At 52.9% G+C, this 24,562-nt stretch overlaps 6 protein-coding genes and 1 non-coding gene across 7 annotated transcripts; 4 read left to right on the top strand and 3 right to left on the bottom strand.

The window, feature by feature from the left end:
* The first annotated feature begins 521 nt into the window (after positions 1 to 521).
* SMAC4_05717 (uncharacterized protein) lies at positions 522 to 4,023 on the top strand. The gene is made up of 2 exons (XM_003348574.2): positions 522 to 2,340; positions 2,396 to 4,023. Exons 1-2 carry the CDS (start codon positions 1,864 to 1,866, stop codon positions 3,653 to 3,655), a joined length of 1,737 nt encoding a protein of 578 aa, XP_003348622.1. The 5' UTR covers positions 522 to 1,863; the 3' UTR covers positions 3,656 to 4,023.
* A 944-nt stretch (positions 4,024 to 4,967) lies between these two features.
* SMAC4_05718 (uncharacterized protein) lies at positions 4,968 to 8,099 on the bottom strand (the record flags this gene model as incomplete). Its single annotated transcript, XM_003348575.2, has 3 exons — positions 4,968 to 5,355; positions 5,404 to 5,790; positions 6,057 to 8,099. The coding sequence occupies 3 exons, from the start codon at positions 8,097 to 8,099 to the stop codon at positions 5,044 to 5,046; spliced, it is 2,742 nt and encodes a 913-aa protein (XP_003348623.2). The 3' UTR covers positions 4,968 to 5,043.
* Positions 8,100 to 10,260: 2,161 nt separating this feature from the next.
* SMAC4_05719 (uncharacterized protein) lies at positions 10,261 to 12,065 on the bottom strand (the record flags this gene model as incomplete). The annotated part of the gene is made up of 3 exons (XM_024655770.1): positions 10,261 to 11,118; positions 11,179 to 11,745; positions 11,790 to 12,065. 3 exons carry the CDS (start codon positions 12,063 to 12,065, stop codon positions 10,261 to 10,263), a joined length of 1,701 nt encoding a protein of 566 aa, XP_024511601.1.
* Positions 12,066 to 13,322: 1,257 nt separating this feature from the next.
* Positions 13,323 to 13,414, top strand: SMAC4_13933. The gene is made up of 2 exons: positions 13,323 to 13,358; positions 13,380 to 13,414. It is a non-coding gene; the product is annotated as a tRNA-Glu (tRNA).
* Positions 13,415 to 14,894: 1,480 nt separating this feature from the next.
* Positions 14,895 to 16,598, top strand: SMAC4_05720 (uncharacterized protein; the record flags this gene model as incomplete). Its single annotated transcript, XM_003348577.1, has 2 exons — positions 14,895 to 15,110; positions 15,174 to 16,598. The coding sequence occupies 2 exons, from the start codon at positions 14,895 to 14,897 to the stop codon at positions 16,596 to 16,598; spliced, it is 1,641 nt and encodes a 546-aa protein (XP_003348625.1).
* Positions 16,599 to 18,112: 1,514 nt separating this feature from the next.
* On the top strand, positions 18,113 to 18,756 carry SMAC4_05721 (uncharacterized protein; the record flags this gene model as incomplete). Its single annotated transcript, XM_003348578.3, has 1 exon — positions 18,113 to 18,756. The coding sequence occupies one exon, from the start codon at positions 18,113 to 18,115 to the stop codon at positions 18,713 to 18,715; it is 603 nt and encodes a 200-aa protein (XP_003348626.2). The 3' UTR covers positions 18,716 to 18,756.
* A 4,952-nt stretch (positions 18,757 to 23,708) lies between these two features.
* Positions 23,709 to 24,308, bottom strand: SMAC4_07499 (uncharacterized protein; the record flags this gene model as incomplete). The annotated part of the gene is made up of 1 exon (XM_003345463.1): positions 23,709 to 24,308. One exon carries the CDS (start codon positions 24,306 to 24,308, stop codon positions 23,709 to 23,711), a length of 600 nt encoding a protein of 199 aa, XP_003345511.1.
* Positions 24,309 to 24,562: the final 254 nt, after the last annotated feature.

Here is a 24,562-nt window from a genome sequence, read left to right as displayed (position 1 = left end):
GTTGTTGAGTATCAAAACGGGCCGTCTGGAAACAGGCTGGGGTTGCAACGGCCTTGAAGCGGATACCAAAGGATTGGATAATGGGATCCAGTTTGGCCGTGTGCTAAAATGGAGGAGTCGGCGGACTCGGACGATATCAAAATGCAATGGCGGGCAGTTGCACCTGCACCGCAGAATGGGGAGTAACTGTAATTTCCCCTTTTTCCAGTGCTGACCCGACTTTGGTTCCACGCCGCAGTGGGCAGCTGGCCCCAGTGAGGAAAGATGGAAGATGCCGTTGCGCTATCACCAGCAGGGAAGGAACCCCGGCTTGGAAATGCCGTTACAGAGTCCCTGTCTCCCTTCCGCACTGGGCGGATAGCACAGAGGCACCGGCTGCAACTATCGGTCAATCCCCGAGCTCCACATGATGCCCCAACCCAGCCCACCTGCACCGGCGGCGATCCACTCTTCACCACTTTTTGTTTCGACTCCACCGACTTCCGTTCTCGTTCTTCTTTCCATTTTTGACTTTGAGTTTGTGTTTCTTTCTTGTTTCTGTGTCCGACAGTGTCACCTTGACTCACCTCAGTCCTCAGCCCCCTCGTATCTCAGCTTGTCTTGAGCATGCGTGGCTTCAACAATGTCTTGCTCATATCGGACCGTGACATGACGAGACAAAAACACAGTCAGATATTCAACGGAAATAAATGGCTTCATCACCAACAAACTCCAGGGACAATCTCACCGCAAGGACTGTCCTATACAGTAGATGGCCTCTAATTACCGTACTTTCCTGAGCCTCGTGAGCTCCCCCAAAGCTACAGCACTCCAACTCTTGGCCGGGCACCCCTCACTCTCGATCGGAAGTCTGGAAAAGCTCTCATCCAACCATGGCCAACCGCCGACACCAAGAAACGCCCAACTACCGATGGCGCCGCTTTATCGACGGCTATCCTTGCCTACACCAGACCGAGGCTTTTCATCTAGCGCCAGGCACAGGAACACCACCAGGCACACGGCTGACACTCCTCAGGAACTGGTTGCACATCTTTCACATGTCATCTACTCCTACAAAAAGGTGTCACTCTCGCTGGCTTTCCTTGGTGGTGTTGGGCATCCAAACGCGCTCTATAAGTTCTGAGGTTGCATTTCATTTTCCCCGGCAAGATCTACGCTACCAGGGATAGCGAGCAAAATGTCGCCAATCGACGGGTTCCTTTCTGGGTTTCCCCACGGGGAAGCGGAGTCCTCTCAACATGGGTTCACAATGGTTGCCCTCGTCGTCGTCCTTGTTACTGTCGTATTGTTGTAGCAGTCACACTGCCCTGTTCGCTGGCCACAAACAAACAGACATTTCTCCCTGGACTTGCCAATAATGGTGCCCGAACTGGTAATCTGGGCGGTAGTTGGGGTGGTAAAATCTGGGGAAATGCTCCCCTAACCTTCGGCCACTTGCCCGTCTCGTCCATATCTCCATGTTGGCACATGGTCACCTGGCCTGCTTACAACCATGAAAGAGCCTCCCTCCACTCCGTTGCTCCGGTCAGCAACCCCGACACCACGACCACCAGAAAGCGGGGTGGAAGACACAATCAAAGCCTTCTCCATTTGGGCTGGCCTTGCGAGTCCCTTGCCCATCCGTTGTCCAACTGAACCGACGGGGGTCAAGGGACTAAGGACTTTAGCTGTTGTTGTGAGATGAATCCACGGAGCATGTGGGTGGGTCACCCTGAGGGTTGGCTAGGGATAGACCCGTCGGTCAGCATTTGGTATTAAACCACCGCCATCCCGCCGCCTTCGAGATGTGATCAGAAGAGTAGAGACGACAAGGACTGTTCCCTCTCCTTCCCTTCCTCATCCACTCCGGGCCAAACCGTCACCATGAAGGGCTTTTCCAACGCTCTCCTTGCCACCTCGCTGGCCCTCCTCGGCCGGGTCTCTGCTGCCCCAGCTGAGCCCCCTACCCAGGTGTTGGACAAGCGGGCCGCCCCGACTGTCACCATCTCCACGGGTACCATTGTGGGTGCTAACGGCATCCTCACTGAGGGCTTCAACGGAATCCCCTTCGCCCTTCCTCCCACCGGCAACCTCCGCCTCAAGCCTCCTGTGAGACTTAAGTCGTCTCTCGGTGTCTTTGATGCCTCTGGCATTGCTCCTGCTTGCCCCCAGTTCCTTGCCGACACCTCGTCGAATGAGTTCCTGCCCAAGGTTATCGATAAGCTCGTTAACACGCAGCTCTTCAACACTGCCCTCAACGTCAAGGAGGACTGCTTGACCATCTCGGTCACTCGTCCCAAGGGCACCAAGGCCGGCGATAAGCTCCCCGTCCTTTTCTGGATCTTCGGTGGTGGTTTCGAGGTAAGCAAATCAGGCCTCTATCCGTGACCAATAAACAGACACTAACAATTCACAGCTCGGATGGGCCTCCATGTACGATGGCGCTCCCTTGGTTACTAATGCTATCAACATGGGTAAGCCATACGTCTATGTTGCTGTCAACTACCGTGTCGGTGCTTTCGGTTTCATGCCCGGAAAGGAGATCCTTAAGGATGGCGCTTCCAACTTGGGCCATCTCGACCAGCGAATGGGTCTCCAGTGGGTTGCCGACAACATTGCTGCCTTCGGCGGTGACCCGGACAAGGTCACCATTTGGGGCGAGTCTGCCGGTGCCATCTCCGTCTTCAACCAGATGTCTCTCTACAACGGCGACAACAAGTACAATGGCAAGCCCCTTTTCCGTGGCGCCATCATGAACTCGGGTTCCATTGTTCCCGCCGACCCCGTTGATTGCCCCAAGGGACAGAAGGTCTACGACACCGTCGTCAGGAACGCCGGCTGCTCTGGTGCTGCTGACACCCTTGCCTGCCTGCGCGCTCTTCCCTACGACACCTTCCTCAAGGCCGCTAACTCCGTGCCTGCGATTCTGTCGTACACCTCCGTTGCCCTTTCTTACCTCCCTCGTCCCGACGGCAAGGTTCTTACCGACAGCGCCGACAAGCTCGTCGTCAACAAGAAGTACGCCGCCGTTCCCATGATCATCGGTGACCAGGAGGACGAAGGTACTCTCTTCTCCCTCTTCCAGAGCAACATCACCACCACCAGCAAGCTGGTCAGCTACCTCAACGATGTCTTCTTCCACGACGCCACCGAGTCGCAGATTAAGTCTCTCGTCTCGACCTACAGCCCCCTTCTCTCCGCCGGCTCCCCCTTCGGCACGGGTATTTTTAATGAGATCTACCCTGGCTTTAAGCGTTTGGCCGCCATCCTCGGCGATCTCGTCTTTACCCTCACCCGCCGCGTCTTCCTCGACGCGGCCGCCAGCGTCAACCCCTCGGTGCCCGCCTGGTCGTATCTTGCGTCTTACGACTTTGGCACCCCCATCCTCGGCACCTTCCACGGCTCCGATCTCCTGCAGGTGTTCTACGGCATCCTGCCCAACTACGCCAGCAAGAGCATCCAGTCTTACTACGCCAACTTCGTCTACAACCTCGACCCCAATGACGCCTCGGGCGGCACCTCGTCTAAGAGCAAGGTTGCCCATAACTGGCCGCAGTGGCAAAAGGAGAGGAAACTCGTCCAGTTCTTCGCGAACTACGCCGGTTATCTTAAGGATGATTTCCGCAGCGATTCGTATAACTGGATCAAGTCCAACGTTGATGCTCTTTACATCTAAGGGGCTCACACAGGGGGCGGAATATGACGGAGTGTCTTGGACACTGTCATTCAGAGGATTGATTGCATTGTGGAGGTTGAACTGAAATGAGTGATGATGAGATGGAAATTCCCACAAGGAAAGGACTGTTTCCTATTTTTTGTATATACCTGAGCTGATTTGTCCTGCAGCCGCTATGGCTGGGTTTTTGATGAATGATGATGGGAATTCAGTGCATGGATCATGGATCGTGGATGTCTCGTATGGATGGATGGATGGGAATCACCATGATGGAAAGGATGGATTGGAGGGATGGGATCAGTCCGGCGTCATCTACGTACCTAGCATCGTCAGTTTTCGAATGCATCTGAACTTTTTTTGTATCATCATTTTTTTTTGCTGCCCTCGCTCGCATTCTGCAGTACTCCCGTCGTCAGGGCTCGAGTCGCCTGTTTTCCCCTCTAGTCCTTGGCCTGAGTCCAGACGGCGGATCTCGTTCAAGTACTCGCTCTTTCTCATTGCTCCTTTTTGTGGGACTCTCCGACCGCCAGTGCCCTAGGAAAGGAGCGGCCCGGCAGTATAAGCCACGACTTCAACTAGATACTCGGATGCATTTCATTATGTGATGTCCTCGCATTGTAATTCCGGTTTCCTTCCGATTCCGCTTGAGAATATCGCTCGCTGCACTGCCCTTTCTCGTTCCAGTCCAATCAATATTCTTGGATCTCCAGATGTAAAAAATAGAGGTACCTAAGGGTACATAACCGGGCAAGTAGAGATAACCAATTTCAAACCCTACCTGGTGCTAGCGCCGGATGTGTGCTACCTGTCGGGCTCTTTTTCTTCTTTTTTTCCCGCGAGCATGCGCCCAAGAGGAATTGCCAGATCCCCTTAATCTAACTCCAAACACGAGTGTACACAACCAACGGGATGTAGAAATGTTGAACTCCTCCGTAGTTAATGATCGAGTTCTTTTATGGTATCGTATTGTTTTGTATTGTTAGTCCCATAGCTAGCTGACTGGACGCGTCTATTGATCTCTGTTTGTTTGTTTGTTTGTTTGTTCATGTCTGTCTTATGTATGGATCCTAAGTTACGGGTTGTTCATCTGAGACAGAAAAGACTTGAACACCGTGACCATTGCGGGATCAGGCAGTTCGGTTCCGGCGTGCGTTATGATCGGCTCTAGTTCCGGTGGTGGTGGTGGTTTTAAAGATGATGAAGGTGATGGCCCTGCTGCTGATCCTGGTAATGGTGTCCCCGCCGTCTTCTCCCCTTAAGTCTGGGTCTCCCCTTGAGCTTCTGAAGATTCCCCTCGACCTGCAACTGCCTCTCATCGTGATCCCGCCCCGGAAGCTGCCCCGGAGATTAACTCGGAGGAAGCTCCTGTGTCTCCTCCCCTACCAGCATCAGGAACTGCCGCTCCGGTTGCTGCCTCTGCATCCCGCCGGCGTCGAAGCCGACGCCGCTGTACCGTGACTAGCGCTGGCGGTCGCGCCGCTCACACCCGGTCCAGCAGTGGGAACAGCCCATCGATTCTGCAACTCCCTCTGCTTCCCCTTGTGGCTCCTATTTTGTCGACTCGCCACGGTGGCCGCCGATGTCGCTTCAGCCGCTGCCTGGCCCGCCGCGGCCGCGGCCTCCGTCTCCGCCCCCGAAACGTAATTTGCGCTCACGCTCGTGCCAATCACCCATCGATTCTGCGGCTCTCGTTGCCGTTGCTGATGGTCATTTAGCTCCTTCCTCTTTTGCCGCTAGCTTCGACGAACTAGACTACTACTCCCAGCCTGATTTAGGTTTTGGATGTTGGCTGGTGGTCGATAGTCTCTGTCGTAATCCGGGTCTTCACCGTCTATCATCGGTTCTTGAGCACGTTTTCGTTTTCGTCCGGATCTGCGGCCACGATGATTTCGTTCTGTGTCGCTTATTACTTCTACGGATGGCGATCTTGCCCTGCGGGTTTGGCTGTCGTTCCTGATCGCTGATGATGGCACGTGCCAGAGCCCACCGTTGGGGTTGTTGCCAGTGGCACTGGCACTGGCACTGGCCTGTTCTGGTGCGGGAGATGGACTCGGAGACGGAGATGGACTTGAGCTGATCTCGACTGGGTTTTTCGGGTCGTTGCCGCCACATTTTGCTGCTAATGAGATGTGTCTCTGTTTTCGGTTTGTTAGCGGGTTTCTTATAACGTTGGCTCTTTCCTCTCCGACCCTCTCGTCCTGATCTGCTACATTTACTTTCACCCGGACGTCATGAGATCTTTCTCAGTTCCATCACACCTTCCCTTAACTGAAGTATCTCACTTTTCCTGTTCCCAATCCCATCCAATCCCAAATTGAAACCTCATCGACCCCTACACCCCTCTTCATATCCCTAAAAAAAGAACACGCAAAGGAAAAGAAAAGATCACAAAAACACATACCTTCAGGGCATCCTGCCTCGCAAACCTCTTCCCGCACTTCTCGCACCCAAACGGCCTATCAGGGAAATGCGACCTCCGATGCCTGTTCAAATCATGTTTCCTCGCAAAACGCTGCGCGCAATCCAAAAAGTTGCACTGGTAACGACGCTCTTCCCCGGTAATCGGAATCATGGTAACCGGAATCATGGCAGCAATCGGCGGTCCCTGCTGCCCATGGTAGCCTCCGCCTGCGCTCTGGCCATTGCCATTGCCATATCGCGGTCCATGGATTTGGTAGGCTGGGACCTGGCCCGGGGCCAGGACTTGTGGTGGTCGGTTTTGAGTGTAGGCTTGGGTGTTTTGCAGGGCTGGTATTGGGCGGTAAATGTGCTCCCATTGTCGGGCTGAGGCTTGGGTGTAGGCTGCGGCTTGGCCCTGGGCTTCAGAATCGCGTTGACGTGCGAGTTGGGAGTAGCCCGGGCCGTAGATTTCTTTGTATCGAGCCTCTGCTTCGGCTTCGGCTTGAGCTTTGGTTTGGGCTTGGGCGTGGCCCATGCCGTAGATCTCCTTGTACCGGGCCTTTGCTTCGGCTTCGGCTTGGGCTTGGAGGTGGGGTGATAGACGGGTTGGTGCTGGGAATTGTTGGAGTGACCTTGATCGTGGTAGGGGTTCGTGGTAGATGATTTTGATCGGATTTTCTTGATGTTTTGGGGGCCGTCCGCCTCGTGGTTGTCCAAATCCAATGAAATGCTGTGGTTGTCCATGGAATTGTGGATGTCCTTGGGGTTGTGGTTGTTCTCTAGCCTGTGGCTGTTTTTGGGGTTGTCCTTGAGGCTGTCCTTTTTGTTGCTGCTGTTTTTGAGCAGCCCCCCACCATCGAGCTTCGTTTCGTTTGGATCTCGAGTTAACTACCCGCACCGTGGGCACAAACAGTGGTTTGGAAGAAGGCGGATAGAACTTGGGTTTTGGACGTTCTGTTGGGTCCTTGCCTGGCGAGCGGTAGAAGCCAAAGGGGGCGTCATATTGGGGATTCTTGCCCGGAGGTGGTACTGGTGGTGGCGGCGGCGGTTGTGCCTCATGAATATAGACGGGTGGCAGATGTTGAGAGGAGCGGGCTTGAGCGTGTCCTAATCCGTAAATCTGCTTGTATTGGGCTTCGGCTTGAGCTTCGGCTTGGACTTGAGCTTGGGGAGGAGGTACTAGTGGTGGTATTGGTGGTAGTGGTGGTGGTGGTGGTGGTGGTGGCGGCGGCGGTTGTGCCTCGTGGATGTAAACGGGTGGCAGGTGATGTGAGGGATGAGCATGAGGATGGGGGCCAGGATGGCCCTGAGGATGAGGAGCAGGATAAAGCTGAGGCGCGGGATAGACAGGGATGGGAGGGTCTGGGTAGGGATGAGGGGCGGAGGTGATAATGTACAGGCCAGTGCCAGGGGGCGGCCTGGTGGGTGCTGGAGTGAATAAGAAGCCAGGTGGTGGTGCTGCGTAGCTCGGAGCACGTTGACTGTCGTCAGAGTTGGAGGACTCGGGCCACGGCGACGGTGATGGTGACAGTTCATATAGCTGTTCTTCTCCTGGTGGGCGAGTCGTATGAGGTTGGGAATAGCTGGACCCTGAATAGGTTCGAGGATGGGGATCGGCATCGGAATCAGGACTGGGACTTATTGTGGGGTTTGGACTCGGGGATGAGTCGGTTGTAACCCAATCTGAAGAGTTGGAGTAGTCGGAGCCGGGGCTTCGCATATGGCTTGGACTCGGCGGAGGACTGGTTATGTCGGCGACGGTGGCCGGGCTGACGGGAGCGGGAGTCGATGACGGGACACCACCGCTCACGGCGGCTACGGGGGTCGTGGCTACATCTTCACCATTTGTTGATGAGGCGCTCTGAGTTCCTACCGGCGGTGTCCCTGGTGCCGACGCGACTGGCGATGAAGGGCGCGTGTCCTTTGGTGAACTATGAGTGCTCCCATCTTGAGGCTCTAAAGGCTTCGGCGATGAATCCGCATCTGGTTCACTCATGATGGGGGCGCGCGCGATTGCAGTGAAATCCTTTTTTTTTTTGGACATGGTGTCTGTGAGTTTTGGCCTCCTTTGACTGCCTGACTGCGTGATACAGTGGGCCTTAGTTATTGCACTATCGAGGCTCAGCACGCTGTGTCATGGTGTGTATAGGGCAAGCTGTTAGGGAAATATCAGAATCACCACCAACAGCCCGCACGGCGGACGGAACACTTACGACGTTAGAGACTCAATATATGAAGTCGAACCACGCACGTTATGGATATGAAAGCCGTTTACGTCTTGTGAATCACGACCAACGCAAAGAGTTGGAGACTGTTTGCAATCTTTCGTTCTGCTGACGGGGCTGTATTCGGCCTGGACCATTAACGACCACAGGCCAACTGGGCAGCACCCAGCCCACCGGAATCCCGAACCCCAGATTAGCGGGTACTGTGGCTGAATGTTTAGCATCTGATTGGCGTACCCAAGTACCGTCCAAACGCGAAAACACAACACCGCATCACAACATCAACTTCTCCTAACCCATGACGACGACGACGACGACGACGACAACACCACGTATCTACTCAACATATGAGCATTTTGGACAGTATTAAATTCGACGATGATACTCACTTGACCCTTTACTGCATTCTGCACCCCTTCTTTCAGTACTTCTGACGGAAAGGACGATAAAAGTCAAGAAGGCGAAGCTTGGAACTGGTTGGTGAATGGTGAACTCTACAATTTTGCCAGAAAGAGGAAGAACCTGGAATTCAGAGAAGAGACTGGCCTGCCTGGTCTGGCTTACATTCGGGAAATTGCAGTGTCGGTTGTACCTGCTCAAAGGCGTTCAGCACCTCCTCTGCAGATGAGCCCCGTTGGGAGCTGCATCCATCCTCCAAGTTTCCATTGTGAAAAAGACCTCGGCGATGGGAAAGAAGCTCTAACGGCTCCCAGTTCTCTTGCCGGCGCTTCTAATATGGCAAAGATGGCCGATTCTGCATGTCTTCTTCTTCTTCTTCTCCTCCATTCGACGGCTGCAGTCAGTCACCCGCGGGACTATCGTGCCCCCAAAAGATGTCTATCCCAAGGCTTCACGGAATGGCGCCACTGACTCCCTATGCCACTTCTCAATGTCGCCATGGTGGCTTCAGACGGTGCATGTCGATGTGGTCGGTAGCTGTCATGAAGGTTCAACGACGATGGGTGGCTGAGGTGGCTGCCATGAAGCTTGATGGCTTCGGTATCACCAATGGCTGTGTTCATGAAACCCTGAAGCTGCTACATACTGAGAAACTTGGCATTCCTTTCGGTCAAGCTCCGCACCAGCCTAGTCGACATCCGGCACCGGATAGATGAGGAGGACCGCGCAGAGAAACGGCAAATTATGGACAAACTGCGGGAATGGCCGCTGCTCCTTCGTGCTGTTAATACAGACGAGCTCCCGGTGAGCTTGGTAGGGGTTCGCGACGAATGCTACTACATGGCGGAAAGGGTGCCTTGGGGCGAGCGGCAGGAGGATGGAGAAAAGGTGACGACGACAAACGAAATCCGGGCGATGTTCAGGTATGCTGGATTACTTGAATGGTAGACCTGTTCCTGGTGGTGAATCGAAAGGATACGAACTTGGATATATCTGCGATAGATAATACAATAGTTGAAAGTGCCTTACGTGACTTCCGTGCTCAAGCTTGCTTGTGTGAAGAGCTGAACTTATGATTCGTAGTGATATTGACCCATGCATTCATGTCAGAAACAACCACACAAAATACTTCCACCTCTACTGACAATTCAGCTTGATGATAGACCGCAAACACCTTGCCTGCCTGTCAAATCCAACTGGTCGGATACGTGCTGTACAGTTTACTAATAGCTTCCAAACGCAGTTCATATTTGTGGCGTCACTTTGTTCTAAACGATACACCGTGTGTTACAAACTCTACGAGGTACCTCTACTCGCCTCTAGTAAGAGAGGTACTGGACACTTTATCCTGACATGTTAAAGGAGAATGGGCGGAACATCAAGGCGTCCCACGAGTATCATCGAGAACCGAAAGAAACCTTTGTAGTAATCGTTGACTCAATTAATTAACACTACCAAATATTTCTATGAAAAAAAAATCCCAGGATATGACCCAAACTCCAATCCATCATCAACTCATGACATCATTCATATCCTCATTTGATTTGATGCAAGGCATCATACCATCACTCACACGCGGGCTTAAGCACCATATTCCATACCAGCAGGGCACGGAGCTCCCTGGAGCTTGGTGCCAGGAGCGGGCCTGAACTTGGCCGCCTTGTTCCAGAGCTCGGCGTCCTGCGACTTGGTAGCGACCTCCTCAAGGGTGAAGTCCTTCTTGGCCTCGTCCCTGAGAGCGGTATAGTCCGACTCGGCTAGCTTGGGGTCGATGTTGTGCCACTGGGCTAAAAAACATAGCTTGATCTCCTTGTGGCGGACCTGGCTGAGGTACTTGGCTGTGTTGGTGGCCAGGTTGGCCTTCTCCTGCTCCGACATGACGCGCTGGTACAGCTCGCGGGCCTGGTCGTAGTCGTTCTTCTTGCCCTCGTGCCAGAAGTGAGAGCGGCGTGAGCAGATGTTGTCCGAGGTCTGGTAGGGCGCCTCGGCCGTGTCGTTGCGGAACTTGGACACGAACGAGGACGGCACGTATTGCGGGTTGCCAGCCGCGTTGGCGTCCACGCGCATCGTGCCGCCGATGTTGGGACTGCTGTAGGACATGGCCATGAAGGGACAGTTGACGGGGATCTGGTGCAGGTTGATGCCGATGCGGTGGTACTGGGCGTCGCGGTAGAAGAACATGCGGAACTGAAGGAGCGGGTCGGGAGAATCCTCGATGCCGGGAACCATGCTGCCGGGAGAGAAGGCGGCCTGTTCAACGTCGCGGTGGTAGTCCTCGGGGTTCTTGTTGAAGACAAGACGGCCGAACTCCTGCATGGGGAAGAGCTTGCGGGGCCAGACCTTGGTGATGTCGAAGGGGTCGAAGACGAGCTTCTCGGGGTCGGCATCCTCGGGCTTCATGACCTGGACGTAGGCAGTCCACTCAATCTCCTCACCGGCCTCGATGGCGTTTCAGAGATCGCGCTTAGAGTAGTCGGGATCTTTACCGCATATGCGGACGGCTTCGGCATCGGTGAAGCGCTTGGTGCCGTGCTTGCCCATGAAGTGGTACTTGATGTAGACGAACTCGCCGGCCTGGTTGACCCACTTGAAGGTGTGGCAGCCGTAGCCGTTGTTGTAGCGCCAGCCAATGGGGGTACCGTGGTCACTGAAGAACATGAGGCCGGCATGGTTGCCCTCAGCGTTGTTGCCGAGGAAGTCGAAGGTGGATTCCCAGTCGAAGAAGAAGTTGCGAGGGTCGCGGTACTGGGACTTGATGACATCGGGGCCCTGGATGGGATTGCGGCAGAAGAAGATGGGGAAGTTGAGGCTGACAATGTCGTAGTTGCCCTCCATGGTGTAGAACTTGATGGCGAAACCGCGAGGGTTACGGGCCTCGTCGGGGAACTCACGGCCGAGAATGACGGTGGAGAAGCGGACGAAGACGGGGGTCTTCTCGCCCACCTTTTGGAGGAAATTGGCCTTGGTGAGGTTGCTCACGTCGCTGGTGCACTCGAAGAAGCCAAAGGCACCGGAACCGCAGGGGTGGACCATACGCTCGAGAGACTTGGAGCGGTTGAAGTGCTGCTACTTCTGGAAGAGGAAGGTATCGCTGGCAACGGGGATGCCACCAACGGTCTTGCTGTGGGCGGCATCAGGCCAAGGGATGCCTTCGTTGTTGTGAAGTATGGGGCATCGTCACTGCGCTTTCCACCCGAGGTGACGCCGGCGACCTTGGAGATGATGTCGGCGGGACCCTCGTTGGCATTCATCATATGTGTCATGCGAGGAGTGCGGTGCTCACCCTGCACAGCGCCCGCAATGGCCTGAACCGTGGCCATGAGCGGGTGCTGGCGAGGGTCTGTCTGGTTCGAGTTGGACGAGCCTGGGTTATTGTGGGAAGACATTTTGTGCGCTGCGATGATGGATGGGAAAGGTGAGAGAAGAGAAGATGAGAACCAAGATAGGCTAGGCATCGAGAAAGCAACTGACAGGAGCTTACACTTATACCAGCAGCGGCCCAGCCAGTCCATGAGCTTCGTCTGCACATGCTGTCTGTGGCCTTTCTGCTTCTTGAGGTAAGAGATGTGCTTGGCGCAGTTGCTAAGGTACTTGCCGGCATGCTCACCATGGTCTTGCATCTCAGGGGGACGCTCCAGACTCGAACCACTCAAGTTTCTCTGCGGAGAGTCGCACGTGTGGGGGACTCGTGAAGTCACGATTCATGGCTAGTCATACATGAGAAGCAATCCCATTGGCCAGATTACACTTGGAAGCAGAGCAAGGCACACGGACAATGCTGGAAAGTGCTTGCGAATTGGGGAAATTTGGTTAAGGTATCACGGTATGGAGCGTGGTGTTGCTGCCCTGTTTCTGTTTCCTATGTTTCGTTGCCCCTAGCCCTGTAACGGGAAGACCAGCCCCTAGGTGACCCGTGCCAGGGTCCTAGGGCATCTGTTAGTGGCCAAGGCGCCCGGGGGCACTTACACAACATACCTGTAGACATGGTGGGTATGGGGTAAAAATAGATGACGTCTTCCATTACGGCCAGCAAATAGAATCTCTGGCATTGCAGGCAGCATTTCCCAAAACGGTTGTCTCAACCTGCCAGTCTGGTTCATCTCCACTTCAATAAAGGTACCTTTGCATCACTATAATGGCATACTTGCTGATATGAAAAACACAGCAAGTTGGCTTCGACAGGACCAGTTGCTCCGGAACGGCCTTGTGACACTACAGTACACGTAGATCCGGCCGATGATAGTCGACAATCCTGGAAATCATGGCCGAGAACCGTTTTATGGAGCGGTACTTGCTCGGCATGTGGGGGACATGAAGCGGGAAGGCAGGCACAGCGGATCATGGAGAAACGCGCACATCGAGGATTTAATATATACGGTATGTACATATGTACGGTACGAAACGTAGATTGGCCAATGCTCACGTCCAGCCACCGACTGCACATATTATAGTCCAATCGCTCCATTGCCTAACTGCATGGTTCCAGATGACAGATAAAACAGTTACAAGAATTGCTGAGCCCGAATCTCAGAGTCTTTCGGCTCGATTTGGGAATAATGATCCGGTTATAGTGACAGTATTCTCAAGTTGATAAGAGCAAGCTGTCGATCCGCTTTCAACAAAATCGGACCATACCAGTTCAATCGGGTATGGTGTAGCGGTAACATCGTTGACTCTCACTTCTTAGGAGTGACTGCTCTCTCAACAGCCCCGGGTTCGACTCCCGGTATCCGAGTCTCAACATCTTTTTTGGAACTTTTTTTTCCACACTCCTGCATTCATCAATGCTTTTTCTCGCGGCCTTCCTTTCTTTTCACCTTCCTTCCACTCGCTTTCGTTCCATTCCACTTTGCTTTACTTGCCTGCGAGTGCGTGACATTCAGCCTTGCTCCGCCTTTTGTTTCAATTTCCTACTTGCCCTATAGGGTCTTATCCATTGATCTCGTTTGGTGTCCTTTTCAGGTGAGCATTCGCGTACCGAACAATGAAAATCATTATGACAGGGCGGGGATGCATATGCCCACTCACCCAAACCTATAAAAGATAGGACAATGTTCACTTGCCAGTGGACATCGGAATGCATCACTATATAGTCACAAGGTAACCCTGTGACAATCATTGACTCTCTCAAGTCTTTAAAAGGAATACCATTGAGCTCCCTGCTTCATTTCATTAGATCAACAATATACACCCCAGTGTCCCCTCCACTTGACATGCCTTCCCACCTGCATGTAAGTTATGGCCTTACGCTACGTATGTTCTTCATGACCCGAACTAACCTCACTGCATTGCTTATTATTTGTTCTTACACTTTTGCATGTCGGGTATGAGCCACTTCAAGACGGACACTTTACAGTCCTGGGCCCCATTTAGTCGCATGTCCCTACATGTGATGGTCAAGGTTCTAGAGGGAGCCTCCAGGACTTCCCGGGCCACAACATCATCATCAACACGCGCAGATGAACTGGCAGTAGTGGGGCGCCCACCCTGGAGTCGACAATGAGTTCATGAACTTCAACTTCAACACTCAGCAGCAAGTGAGTTTCCATGGCAACTAGGAGGATGCCATGGGAACTTCAAACAGCTCACTGACCGGCGACTTGAACCTTGAGGCTTTTGGGACTGACGACATCGGTCCTTAATACCGGCAACTTATGAAACACTGAAGGCCCTTGATATAGTCAGTCTGTCAGTGTGATCTCTGGATCTCGTCTTTCCGCTGATGGCTTGAATGCGGTAAAGGATGGTACAAATTACGTTCAACTTCCGTCCCATGTTGACGAGAATATTCTTCTGGATGCTTCGTCCAGCAGAAAGAATTCGGAGCCAGCTGGCCGCCTCGACAGCGGACTGCTTGAGTCCACATTTATCACTCGGGGGCACACAGTTTCCCTTGTGTGCTATGTGGCTGGTGCTTTATTGTGAGAGCGGCCATGGCAACCATTCACTGGTACTGTCCCACATTTGTTTCCCAAAATTCAAGTGCGCACACAGACCAGCTTCCACGGTCACTTCATATCAAGTTCGAACCTTGACGAATTTGCGCGACATTTATTTCTCTGCAAAAATCATCCAAGAGGATACAGAACCAGCGAACCAGAGTAAGGTACTTGACCAGCAACCGCTCTATATACCACACTCAAAGCACAAGCAGAGCGCACTCACAGAACAAACTGAACCCTAGTTTTCTTCTCGTCCAGCGCAACGAAGACAGTATGGGAGACCAGCATAACCAGGGGCAGCAGGGCGCTGAGGGAACCAAGCCTCATCAGCCTTTCTACCAGCCCCAACCAGGCGAACTGAATGGTCCGGGCATCGAATCCGGGGAGTTTAGCGCATTGTTCGACTACGATGCCTATGCCATGGCGCAAAACCATGGGCAGGATTATGCTGTCGACAACATGAACGTCGATTTTGGAAACAATGAGCAGGTACGTGCTGCTTCCGTTGTTAAGTCGCCGGAGAAAGAGTAGCTGACCCGATGTGACGGAAAGGGCTTCGATATGAACATGAACATGCTCAACATGAATGATGGAACCGGCCAACCTGGCTTCCAAGTCCAGGACCAGAACCAGAACCTGTTCTCCAACCCCTTCGCGGACCAGAATCAACCCGCGCAGGTTCAGTGCCCCGTGCTGAATACAGCATCATACAACAACGCGCCAGCCATGGATTCTGGCGTCCCCGACGACGACATTGACCCTCGGCTGAGAGTGCCGCAGGATGACGGATTAGCAGCTGGCCCAGACGCAGAGGGTCAGGCAAATGTGCAATTCCCTGCACAGCAGCTCCGTTTTCCCTTTGCCGGGCCTCAGCTTCCACCCCAACAGGGGTACTTGAACCCTTCCGTCGGTGCTGTTGAGGACAACTCCCCAGCCGGTCAAGACAACCATCCGCCTCTGGAAGTCTTCATGTCAGGTCCTGCGCCCTCGCCCAAGTCGTTTCCCACAGCAGGCCTTACAAACCCTGTTGAATCCAGCGTAGGTTCCCGCCGCAAGCGCCCCCTCAAACCCGGCCGCAACAAGGAGAGCGTCGTCCCGACAGAGTCCCCGTCGAAGAAGAGGAAGGCTAGCCCTAGTGGTCACAACCGGAGCCAAAGTCTTGTGCAGCCGCAAGACCACAACAACCACAATGACAGCAACAATTCTGCCGTCCGTGAGAAGAGGTCTGCCACCGTCGGCTCCAGCAGGAACCCAGGTGGCTTGCCAGTACAGTTCAAAGGTCACCTTTCCGAGCCCGGTCCCCGTGTTCCTCCCCACAACTTTTCCTCTGGTCTCCACCGCGGCCATCACCAAGGCCATCACCCCGTTGACCCTCGTGCCGTTCTTAACGTCACATATGGCACCAACCACCCCGTTCCGATCCTGCCCAAGCCTACTTCCCGGCGAGAGCGTCTGAGGAACGCGCTCCAGAAAATTCACAACAATCCCATGACGGCCTGGAGAAGGATGCCCGGCGGAATGCGCCATGACTTCCTCAAGGAGCTGGTGTTGGTCCAGGATCGCGGTGTTGAGTGCCTCACGCAGTGGGAGCAAGACTTGCTGATGAAGAGCAGGGAAGAAGAGCATCAAATGGTGATGGTGTACCGCGAGATTGCGAAGGACACGGACAGGGAGCTGCGGGATCTCATGGAGAAGCATTCCCGCTTGGTGTATGATTTCGAAGAGGCCGGGCGATCCATCACCTGGTTGAGGCAGCAGGTCCTCACCTTGGGATCCATCGCCAAAAGGAATGAACTCGACATGCACCGAATGATGACCAGGATCACAGATCTGGGGAGGAGTCATCTGAGACTGCACCACATTCTGGATGAGAGGGTTCACATCCTTAATTGGAAGGTGGATAGAAAGGTTCGGGAGTTGGAGGAGGCGGTTGAGAAGTTGAAGCTGGGGAAGGAAGGGTCACAGAATGAGCACTAGGGATGATAATGTACCAGAGCTAGCGTTTCATGACACCAACGCAAGTCCTTACAGGTTGTTTGTTTGGGCACGGCCAAGTGTTTGTTGACACTAGGAGTATACGACTGCATTAGAAGGGGATCTTTGTCTTGGTGTGTAGACCTAGTCATAGGAAAGGGAAGCTAGATACGAAAAGCATCAAAAGCGCGAGTGGCAACCCAAGGATGATATATGCAAAGATAGAAAGACTCAAAACAAAAACGAAGTGGAGTTGGACTCCCACTCCCAAAATTACGCCGTTCGTTACCTCTGGATTGTATGTTGTATGTGACACAATATCGGTGCATGTAAAAGACAATGTCGTTGAGCTCAAGTGTGACGATATTTCAACATAAGAGGCCATGCGCCGGATATCGATAAAAGTGTAACGACGTAATGGCACGAAGGAAACGGGAGTGACTTACTGTCCAGACCGCACCATTCATCATAGCGACTGACTTCGAGGACGTGTAGCCACCTCACTTTGGCTGATTGATCAATCATGGCTTCTGCGGAGGGCCGTTGTGTTCCGGAGAGGAGTCAGACGAACATGAAGACGGAGACCCGCGGTCGCGGCACCGATATACGGGACATTGTTGGTGTTTTGGTGTGCAATTAGTGATGAGAAAATAGAAATTGGAGGCAAAATTACCAGGAATAAGCAAATGAATGTTGCAAAGGTGCAATTGAAGGTTGTAGGTTGTGGTGTTCTGGGCGGTTGAAAAAGGAGAAAAGGGAAAGACTTGCGACAACACAGCGTCACGGGGGAAAAAAGTGTGAATGACATAAGTTTGAAGGATGATGGAAGTGACAGACATCGATGAAGGGGTTCCATGTTTGAGATTGTTCCTACACACAACTGTCACATCTTTGTGTCACTCGCTCTTGAAGAGTCAATCCTTCCTGATATAAACCTCATTGAGACCCTTCCCTCACTCGCTCTTTCCCCTTCGTGCTTGCAGTCTTATATAGTAACCGGCTCTTCCTACTTGCTTCTTCCGCCCTTCAACTCTTCCATACACCTGCATGTGTACCGACAATATCTGATAACGAGACTGGACACTTGGTGACGTTTTCCGCAAGAGCCCGGGCAGAGTATCGGCGAGTGAAGTACGGGGAAGGAACGGAGGAGAAGCATTAAGAATTACAGACTACTACGGATAGGGCCATTCACAACGAATCTCATCTCCGTCCGTTTGGACATCATCGAAGAAAGGAGCGGGAGGCAGTCATTAGGTCACAGCCCTCCCAATTCTTCAGACGAACTTGACCAGTCCGTGCATGGAAGACATCGTCCCGTCTGCCTGTTGTTCCCTTCATTATCCCAACTGGTTTTGACTTGCCCTTGGCAGAACAATTTGGAACGGCCCTGATTGCACACAACAATTTCAACTCTCCTATAAAAAGACCCTGAAATTCAACCCTCCAAATTCAACTCCTCGACCACACTCACCAACAACCCAGCCACAACCCACGACCATCACCAACCAACCAAGATGGGCTCGGGTTGCCCACACAAGAGGCTCCACGAGGCCGCGCAACAGAGCCGCAGAGAGCAACTTCTGCGTGAACAAGAGGAGCAGCGCCGTCTCGAGACACCGGCGCAAGCAGAGCAACGCCGCCGCGAGGAAGATATTGAGGCGGCTAACTCTCTGATTCTCCTCCGCGCCGGCTTCGGCGAGTTTGGCCTCTGGGGAAACGTCCCCGGAGCCGTCCCAGGCACGCTGCCACTTCAGTGGCAGCGCAACTACCAATCTTTGCCTGGCGCGCGCCCGGTCACGTTTGGTCCCGTTGATGGAAGTGGCAGCAACCATCAAAGCGCCAACCCCACCACCACCACCACCACCACCAACAGCGCCGCTAATATCCCCAACGCCGGCGCGCGTAACATCACCGGCAACGGCACCGGCCACTCCCACAGCCACCTCGATTCTTCTGCGCCAGCGAGGCTGGACACCTTGGCGGCAGTGGCTGCCAGCAGCGAGCCGCTGCGCCCGGCCCAGGAGACCAGACCCCTCCAAGAGAGGACCAACGGCTGTAAGTATTTACCTTTGTTGTCACTGTATGTTGCAGAACGGAAGCTGACTCAAGTTCAATGATAGCCAAAGCCACCGGAGACAACGCCCGGGGTCGTCCGTGAGCTCCTTCTCCTGAGGGACTCCGCCGTTCGAAAGCTCCTTTCCCCGAGGGCCCAAACTAAGGGGTCCATCGTGGCACTAGTCCGGCAGCCGGCACGTAGCGGAGGAGTTGGATGGGAAAGGACGATTGTGGGCGCGATGCCGAGCATCAAGGCGGTCATTGACAGCGGAGGAAAGGGACTTGGACTCGAGGGAATTTCTTTTGTTGAAGGGGTGTTCGGCGTTGAGATACCCAGCTTGATTTTACAAGATGCCAAAACCTATTGATGGGACCGAGCAGCCAGTTGTTTGTCCCATGTCTTGTGTCCGATGAAGTGATCATATCGAATCGTCTCGAAGATATATGCAATCTGACACGACACGTCATTCATCTCTCACGAATTTTGTCTGCTGTGACTGAGAGCATGTTCCCTTCCGCGACAACCTTAACATGTGTGGTGATGAATGACTAAAATGTCGAGATATTCCTCCTGTTGGAGGTAACGGAATGATACACCACAAGTGGCATTGAGTGTGGGAGTGAATTTCGTGTATTAATTAGGTTAAAAGAGAGAGAGAGAACAGAACAGGGAGGACGGAGTCCGACGTGGTTTATATACAGGGTAGCTATGTGTGGATCGTATCCACTTAGACAGAAACGCCAAAGAATGTGATGGCTTCAACACCTCCTTCCACTTTCGAATCTTTCTCCCTGTCGCATCCCATCGCCCCATCCGTATGCCGTCGAGCTCTCCTTCTTGCCCCGCACCCACATGCCTACCTCCCGGAGTTCCTTGGGATCGTCCAGACCATCAAAATGTCGTCTACCCCTTCTAAACATGGCGCCGAGGTCTCCTACCAAGGCAACGGAGGCCTGTTTCCGGAGGGCTACCAGCCCAAGCCCAACTGCCATCAGGCGAAACCATTCAGATGCCCCGCCGTGGGTTGTCGCAAAGCATGCGAACATCTGCATCAAGTGGGCAGTCACTTTCGACTTTCGAGCGAGTACGTGTTCCATTAGGTTCCCATATTCATCATCTGAGGATCTTTCAGATACTTACACCTGTCCATCAACTTAAACATCTCTCTCTCTCTCGGGAATTAACATCTGTCTGAGACCATCGTTCTTCATCATCATCATCACCAGTGTGACTATGTACTTGGTTCTACATACCCAGTCAACTTCATCCCACAACTCTACAAACTCACGGTCCAAGTTTCTACTGCCTATACTTACCCCACTGAAGTTTGTCATTCGGGCTCATCAAGCCCCGGGATGAGGTCTAACAATGGGACGGGAGTTATTGCAGGCCAGAAAGCATCGGGACTCGAAGGGCCCTCCTGTCCGACCAACGGAATGGGACTTTCACCGAGACTTTGTCCTTTGATACGGAGGGCGTTCCAACACACATGCCTTTACCCAAATCGTAGACCGTTCATCTCGGGACGGACGTTGGTTTTATAAGAGGACGGGTGTCGTCTACATCCGTCCGCAAAGACGACAAGAACTCGACCGGCACGGCGTTGGTAGTAGCTAGTACTGTAGTCTATCCATCTATAATTGTCCCTAATGTTGTGAATCGATAAGGATGAGCCGGAGCGGTCCAGTAATGGGTTGGGCATTGGAATTTGGAAGTGCGAAATATGGATGGAGCTGGTCGAACGAATTGGTTGGGGTTAGTATGACCTGTTGGGCGACTTGTTTGACTGGGATAGCTACTTCAATGGGGCCCCCTGTAGCATCATAATTATGCTGGCTTGGTAGTTGGCTTCGTAGTCGGGTGGTGCGGGTGTAGTAGGAGATGGGGGAATTTGGACGAGCGTATCAGCCCACTGCTCCGATACTGGGCCTGATCTTAGGCTCGTCATAGAATCTTAGCTATTGCTGAATGAGGGTTTCTCCGGACTGGGTGGTGATAAGGTTGTCGGACAATGGCGTCGGTACCCTCTACAAGGGAATTAACGGAGTCGATAACCGGTCGAGAGCCCTGTGTCTTGTCTCGTGCGGTGTTGAAGTTGCCAGCATGGTTAGACGAACGCGGGACGATAGGGATGTCAAGCGTGGCGATCGTGTCCCAGTGTCGGTGGCTGGCCGCTGCTACCCAGCTCAGATATTCACCCAAGAGACTCCCAGGCCCAATGCCACCAGACTCACATGATAGAGCACAAGTGCAAGCAAGTACTCCAGATTCATCCGAGCTGGACACCAAGCTTGACATCCAGTCTTCAAGATCTCCGACGCCGCTCAACTCGCCACTCTGATGAATGATCACCACCTTCATGTTCATTTTGTTTTCGACCTTAGCCGGCCAACCACCAATGCCTGTACTGATTGCTTGAGAAACGAATATATCAAGGTGCTCTCAGAGAGAGCTGTGGCGAAACAAAGGGGAGAGATACTCATCAGGGTACGGTCATGCTAACACAAACTTGCTCGCAGGCAAATTTCCTCATCTCTGAAGAAAAACCGCATCCATGACTGGCTATCTGGGTAAACTGGCTATCTGAGTAAGGCCCTGAGTAACGATACCTATTCTAGGAAATGGAGACAGAAACATGATGAAAAGTATTCCTTGAACACTAGCTATCTATCCGTGTGTGAGTCACATCCCAGAATCAACCTGCCCTTAAACGAGGTGGACCGTTTTCCAGTGAGCATTCCTATCCCCCCCGAAAACACACCTGTCCCATCTTCCAGTAGTGAACTTGGATGTATGGAAAGTACCGATGCGACGATAGAGCATGGGCTCCGGCACGTGGGGAAGGCTTTCAGCCGGATGCAATGTATCCGGGGGGTTATGGGTCCCTGTGCTCCCGAAGTGGGTTATTGTAACACGTACTGGATCTTCTGGGCCTGGAGGATACATGTAAGGAATGACCAATTTGTCGCATTCTTCTTGTTGTCTCGGTCTCGCATGGCGGGTTTGCGATGACATCTGAATGGGAGGGCGGTATTGCATACTTTCCGTTGTGACGAACCGTTACAAGCACAGGAGTATTATCGCTGGGATAGAACAATAGAGTAACGGAGTAGTAGCCAAAAGGTACTGGTAGGTTGTGATAGCTATTGCTTGCTGAAGAACCGGTAACAAGAGGCCGGGGAAGGCCTTCTTTTATACCGGTCTTCATGGACCCGATATACTGGACCCGTGGACCCGAACCTTCGTCTCGGGTCCCCGGGACCCGGGCTTAGGACCCGGGGCTTCGGGTCCTCCCTTCGGGTCCGATCTGATTGGTCGGCTAGTCTAATCTCCATGATTGGATCGTAACATCCGTGTCTCCTACGGGCACTGGTACCAGGATTCAACCGATGTAATTCTCAAACTGCTCAAATCTCGCTGTCGTTTTTTGTATGATTGGTGGTAAGCAACGGTAGGAAGTATACCACTTGATTTGTGCATGGTATTGAGGCCCAACTACAGCTGAGTGAGGTCAGTTGAGAAAATGGATCGTCCTTGTGCCATTTTAACCTCGTGAATACATACGTAGGTCCCCGTTCCGTTGACGGTGGAACGCATACCTTGAGATACCCTCTCCAAACAAGGCTCTTGATGGTGAGCCTAGGGGATGGAACTGTGGTACATCTTGCTTGCTGCAATGGCGAAACCTCGCAGAAGTCAACGAACTCAGCCATAAAAGGCCCGCGGATCCCCCGAGAGCGATAATAATAATAGCCTTGGCCCATCAGTTTTGGTTCTTCCGTAGCTGCCCAGGACCATGATGGGAGCCCCAATCCAGTGGGCGTCAATTTCGCTTTCATCTTAGATAAAGTAGGTCGCCATAGTAACTCAAGAGGCCAGAATTCTTTCCATGTCCCGGCCACATTGGTCCATCCCCTACTATCCTGGACTGCTTTAACAATTCCCGCCAGCGCCATAAGCTTGTCACTTTGGTAGCTCAGGTCCATCTTGGTGTAGTCAGATAAAAGCTTCGTCCAAAGAGAATACACCTCAAGTATGTCGGGGTCCAAAGGCATGCCGGTTGAATGTGCTACATCGGTAGCGCTATGTTCAGAATCACAAAGCGCATGGAACGTCAGCTTTGGTAATTGCGTGATGTTTGGTCCGGCACCAAAGGCAAAGGTAAAAGCCTCATTAGTCCTGAAATGACAACATTCCCAATGAAACTGACTGTGTCCGGTACAAATGACTCGAGAAGAAAGTAGCCTTTCTTGCATGATCCAACCCCGCTGAAAGATATGCGAGTCCTTATTCATTTCGTCAAAGTCCCAGTTCCAATCATAAGGAATAGCGTAAACCGGAATGTGGTGGTTGGCCACATTGATATGGCAAGGGAAGAGAGGGAGGGGATTTAGTTGCACATAACAACGATCCCATTTCGCCGGTCCTGAAGCAGCAATAGTGCAAGCAGAGTTTCTGTGCACGTCACACATGGTAACTGCTTCGTTTTCCCAGTCCTCATGTGAATCTTGGATGATGCAGAGGGAGTCGATCCATATGTACTGATAGCCTAACCGTCGCGTCATACCCATGGCGTTTCGAAAGGTTTGAGGTAGGAATTCAAGTGGTATTGCTTCTTGTAGCTTTTGTAGGTTTTCCGTTCTCAGTTTCAGCGAGGTTGCTTTGGTCGTTATACTCCATGAAGGACTGAGCGTAAAGTACGACGTGGCTTCCAGTGTAGAGGAAGCTGAAGTAAGGACAAGCCTGGGCGCAAGTTGCCCTTGGGCTTCTCCGAAGTAGATAAGCCGTGTCGGAAGCTTCACTGGTGCGGATTTTGCCCGTGACACCGATCGCATCCCGCATTCTGTATGCTCTTTGAGGCATTCTTTTAACCAAAATCGTGCAGTTGAGAGAGTCTCTTCTGAATCGGTAGAAGTTGGAAGAAACGGAGCAGACCCTGATGTCCCGACAGAATAAAGGGGACTTTGTTTCCCCAAGGAACTCCTTAGCAGGCTTATACAGCAATTTTCAGGGCAACGCCACCTCAATCCAGAGAGAACGTAATTGTGGGCTTCTTACTTACCTCTATATCTCTTCAACAGGATGCCAACCATCCGTGGCTCATGCGTCGGGTCACCAGTGACAGAGCCCGTGTCAGGAGGACTAGACGGCGCAACCACAAAAATTACCGGGACGTAGTTCTGCGAGCGATCCTCTGCCACTTCAACGTCGATAAAACCACAGCCATGTTCGACGGCGTCACACGGAAGCATATGCCGTACCAACGAGCAGAGGTGGCAAGTGGTGCCTGCCTCGAAGGCCGGTATGGACGGTAGGGCATGGCTGTGGGAAATGAGTTCCGTTCTTTCGCCGCCTCTCAGCCTCTTCCAGATGGTATACGCATCTTCAGGCTCCGCGGTGCCCATGAACTCTTGGATGATCCTTGACTTGGCAATGAGCTGAGTACATTCAGCGCAAAGAATGTGTGCCTCCACTTGGTCGGGAATAGTGGTAGGATATGGTTTGGATCCTTCCGGTTCTAGGGCCTGGCTGTGATCCTCATGCGATCCCGGAGGTTCGTCTTCAGAGGTGAAGGTATCCAGGGTCAGTGTGGACAGGGCGGGCAGGGGATTCTGTTGGCTGGTGGCGGGTGGTTGAGTAGCAGCAGCCAACATCGAGGAGGTGAGGATATCAATGTGACGTGCCGGTGTTGCAAATGGAAACGTTTAGAGGACCGAGCAGCTTTTCAAGTTCTTCACAACGAGTCCGATGCCCGCTACCCCCGCGAGCCTCGCAAGCCCTGTTTATCCCCGCTTGTAGGGTACATGTATCCGCATACCACAGGTAACGTCGAGGTTGCATGGCTGGCGCCAATTTGATCCGAGGGAAGAACCAATGACATGACCGGATATGGGAAGTTCGGGGATGC

The sequence above is a fragment of the Sordaria macrospora genome, chromosome 6 (assembly GCF_033870435.1).
Source record: "Sordaria macrospora chromosome 6, complete sequence".
NCBI lineage: Eukaryota > Fungi > Ascomycota > Sordariomycetes > Sordariales > Sordariaceae > Sordaria > Sordaria macrospora.
This window is presented reverse-complemented; position numbering and strand designations above follow the sequence as displayed.

Excerpts from the sequence above, each read along its gene's own strand:
- SMAC4_05717 (XM_003348574.2), top strand. The coding sequence starts at position 1,864 with ATGAAGGGCTTTTCCAACGCTCTCCTTGCCACCTCGCTGGCCCTCCTC. Across the intron at positions 2,341-2,395 it reads TCTTCGGTGGTGGTTTCGAG|CTCGGATGGGCCTCCATGTA; the intron begins GTAAGCAAATCA and ends AACAATTCACAG.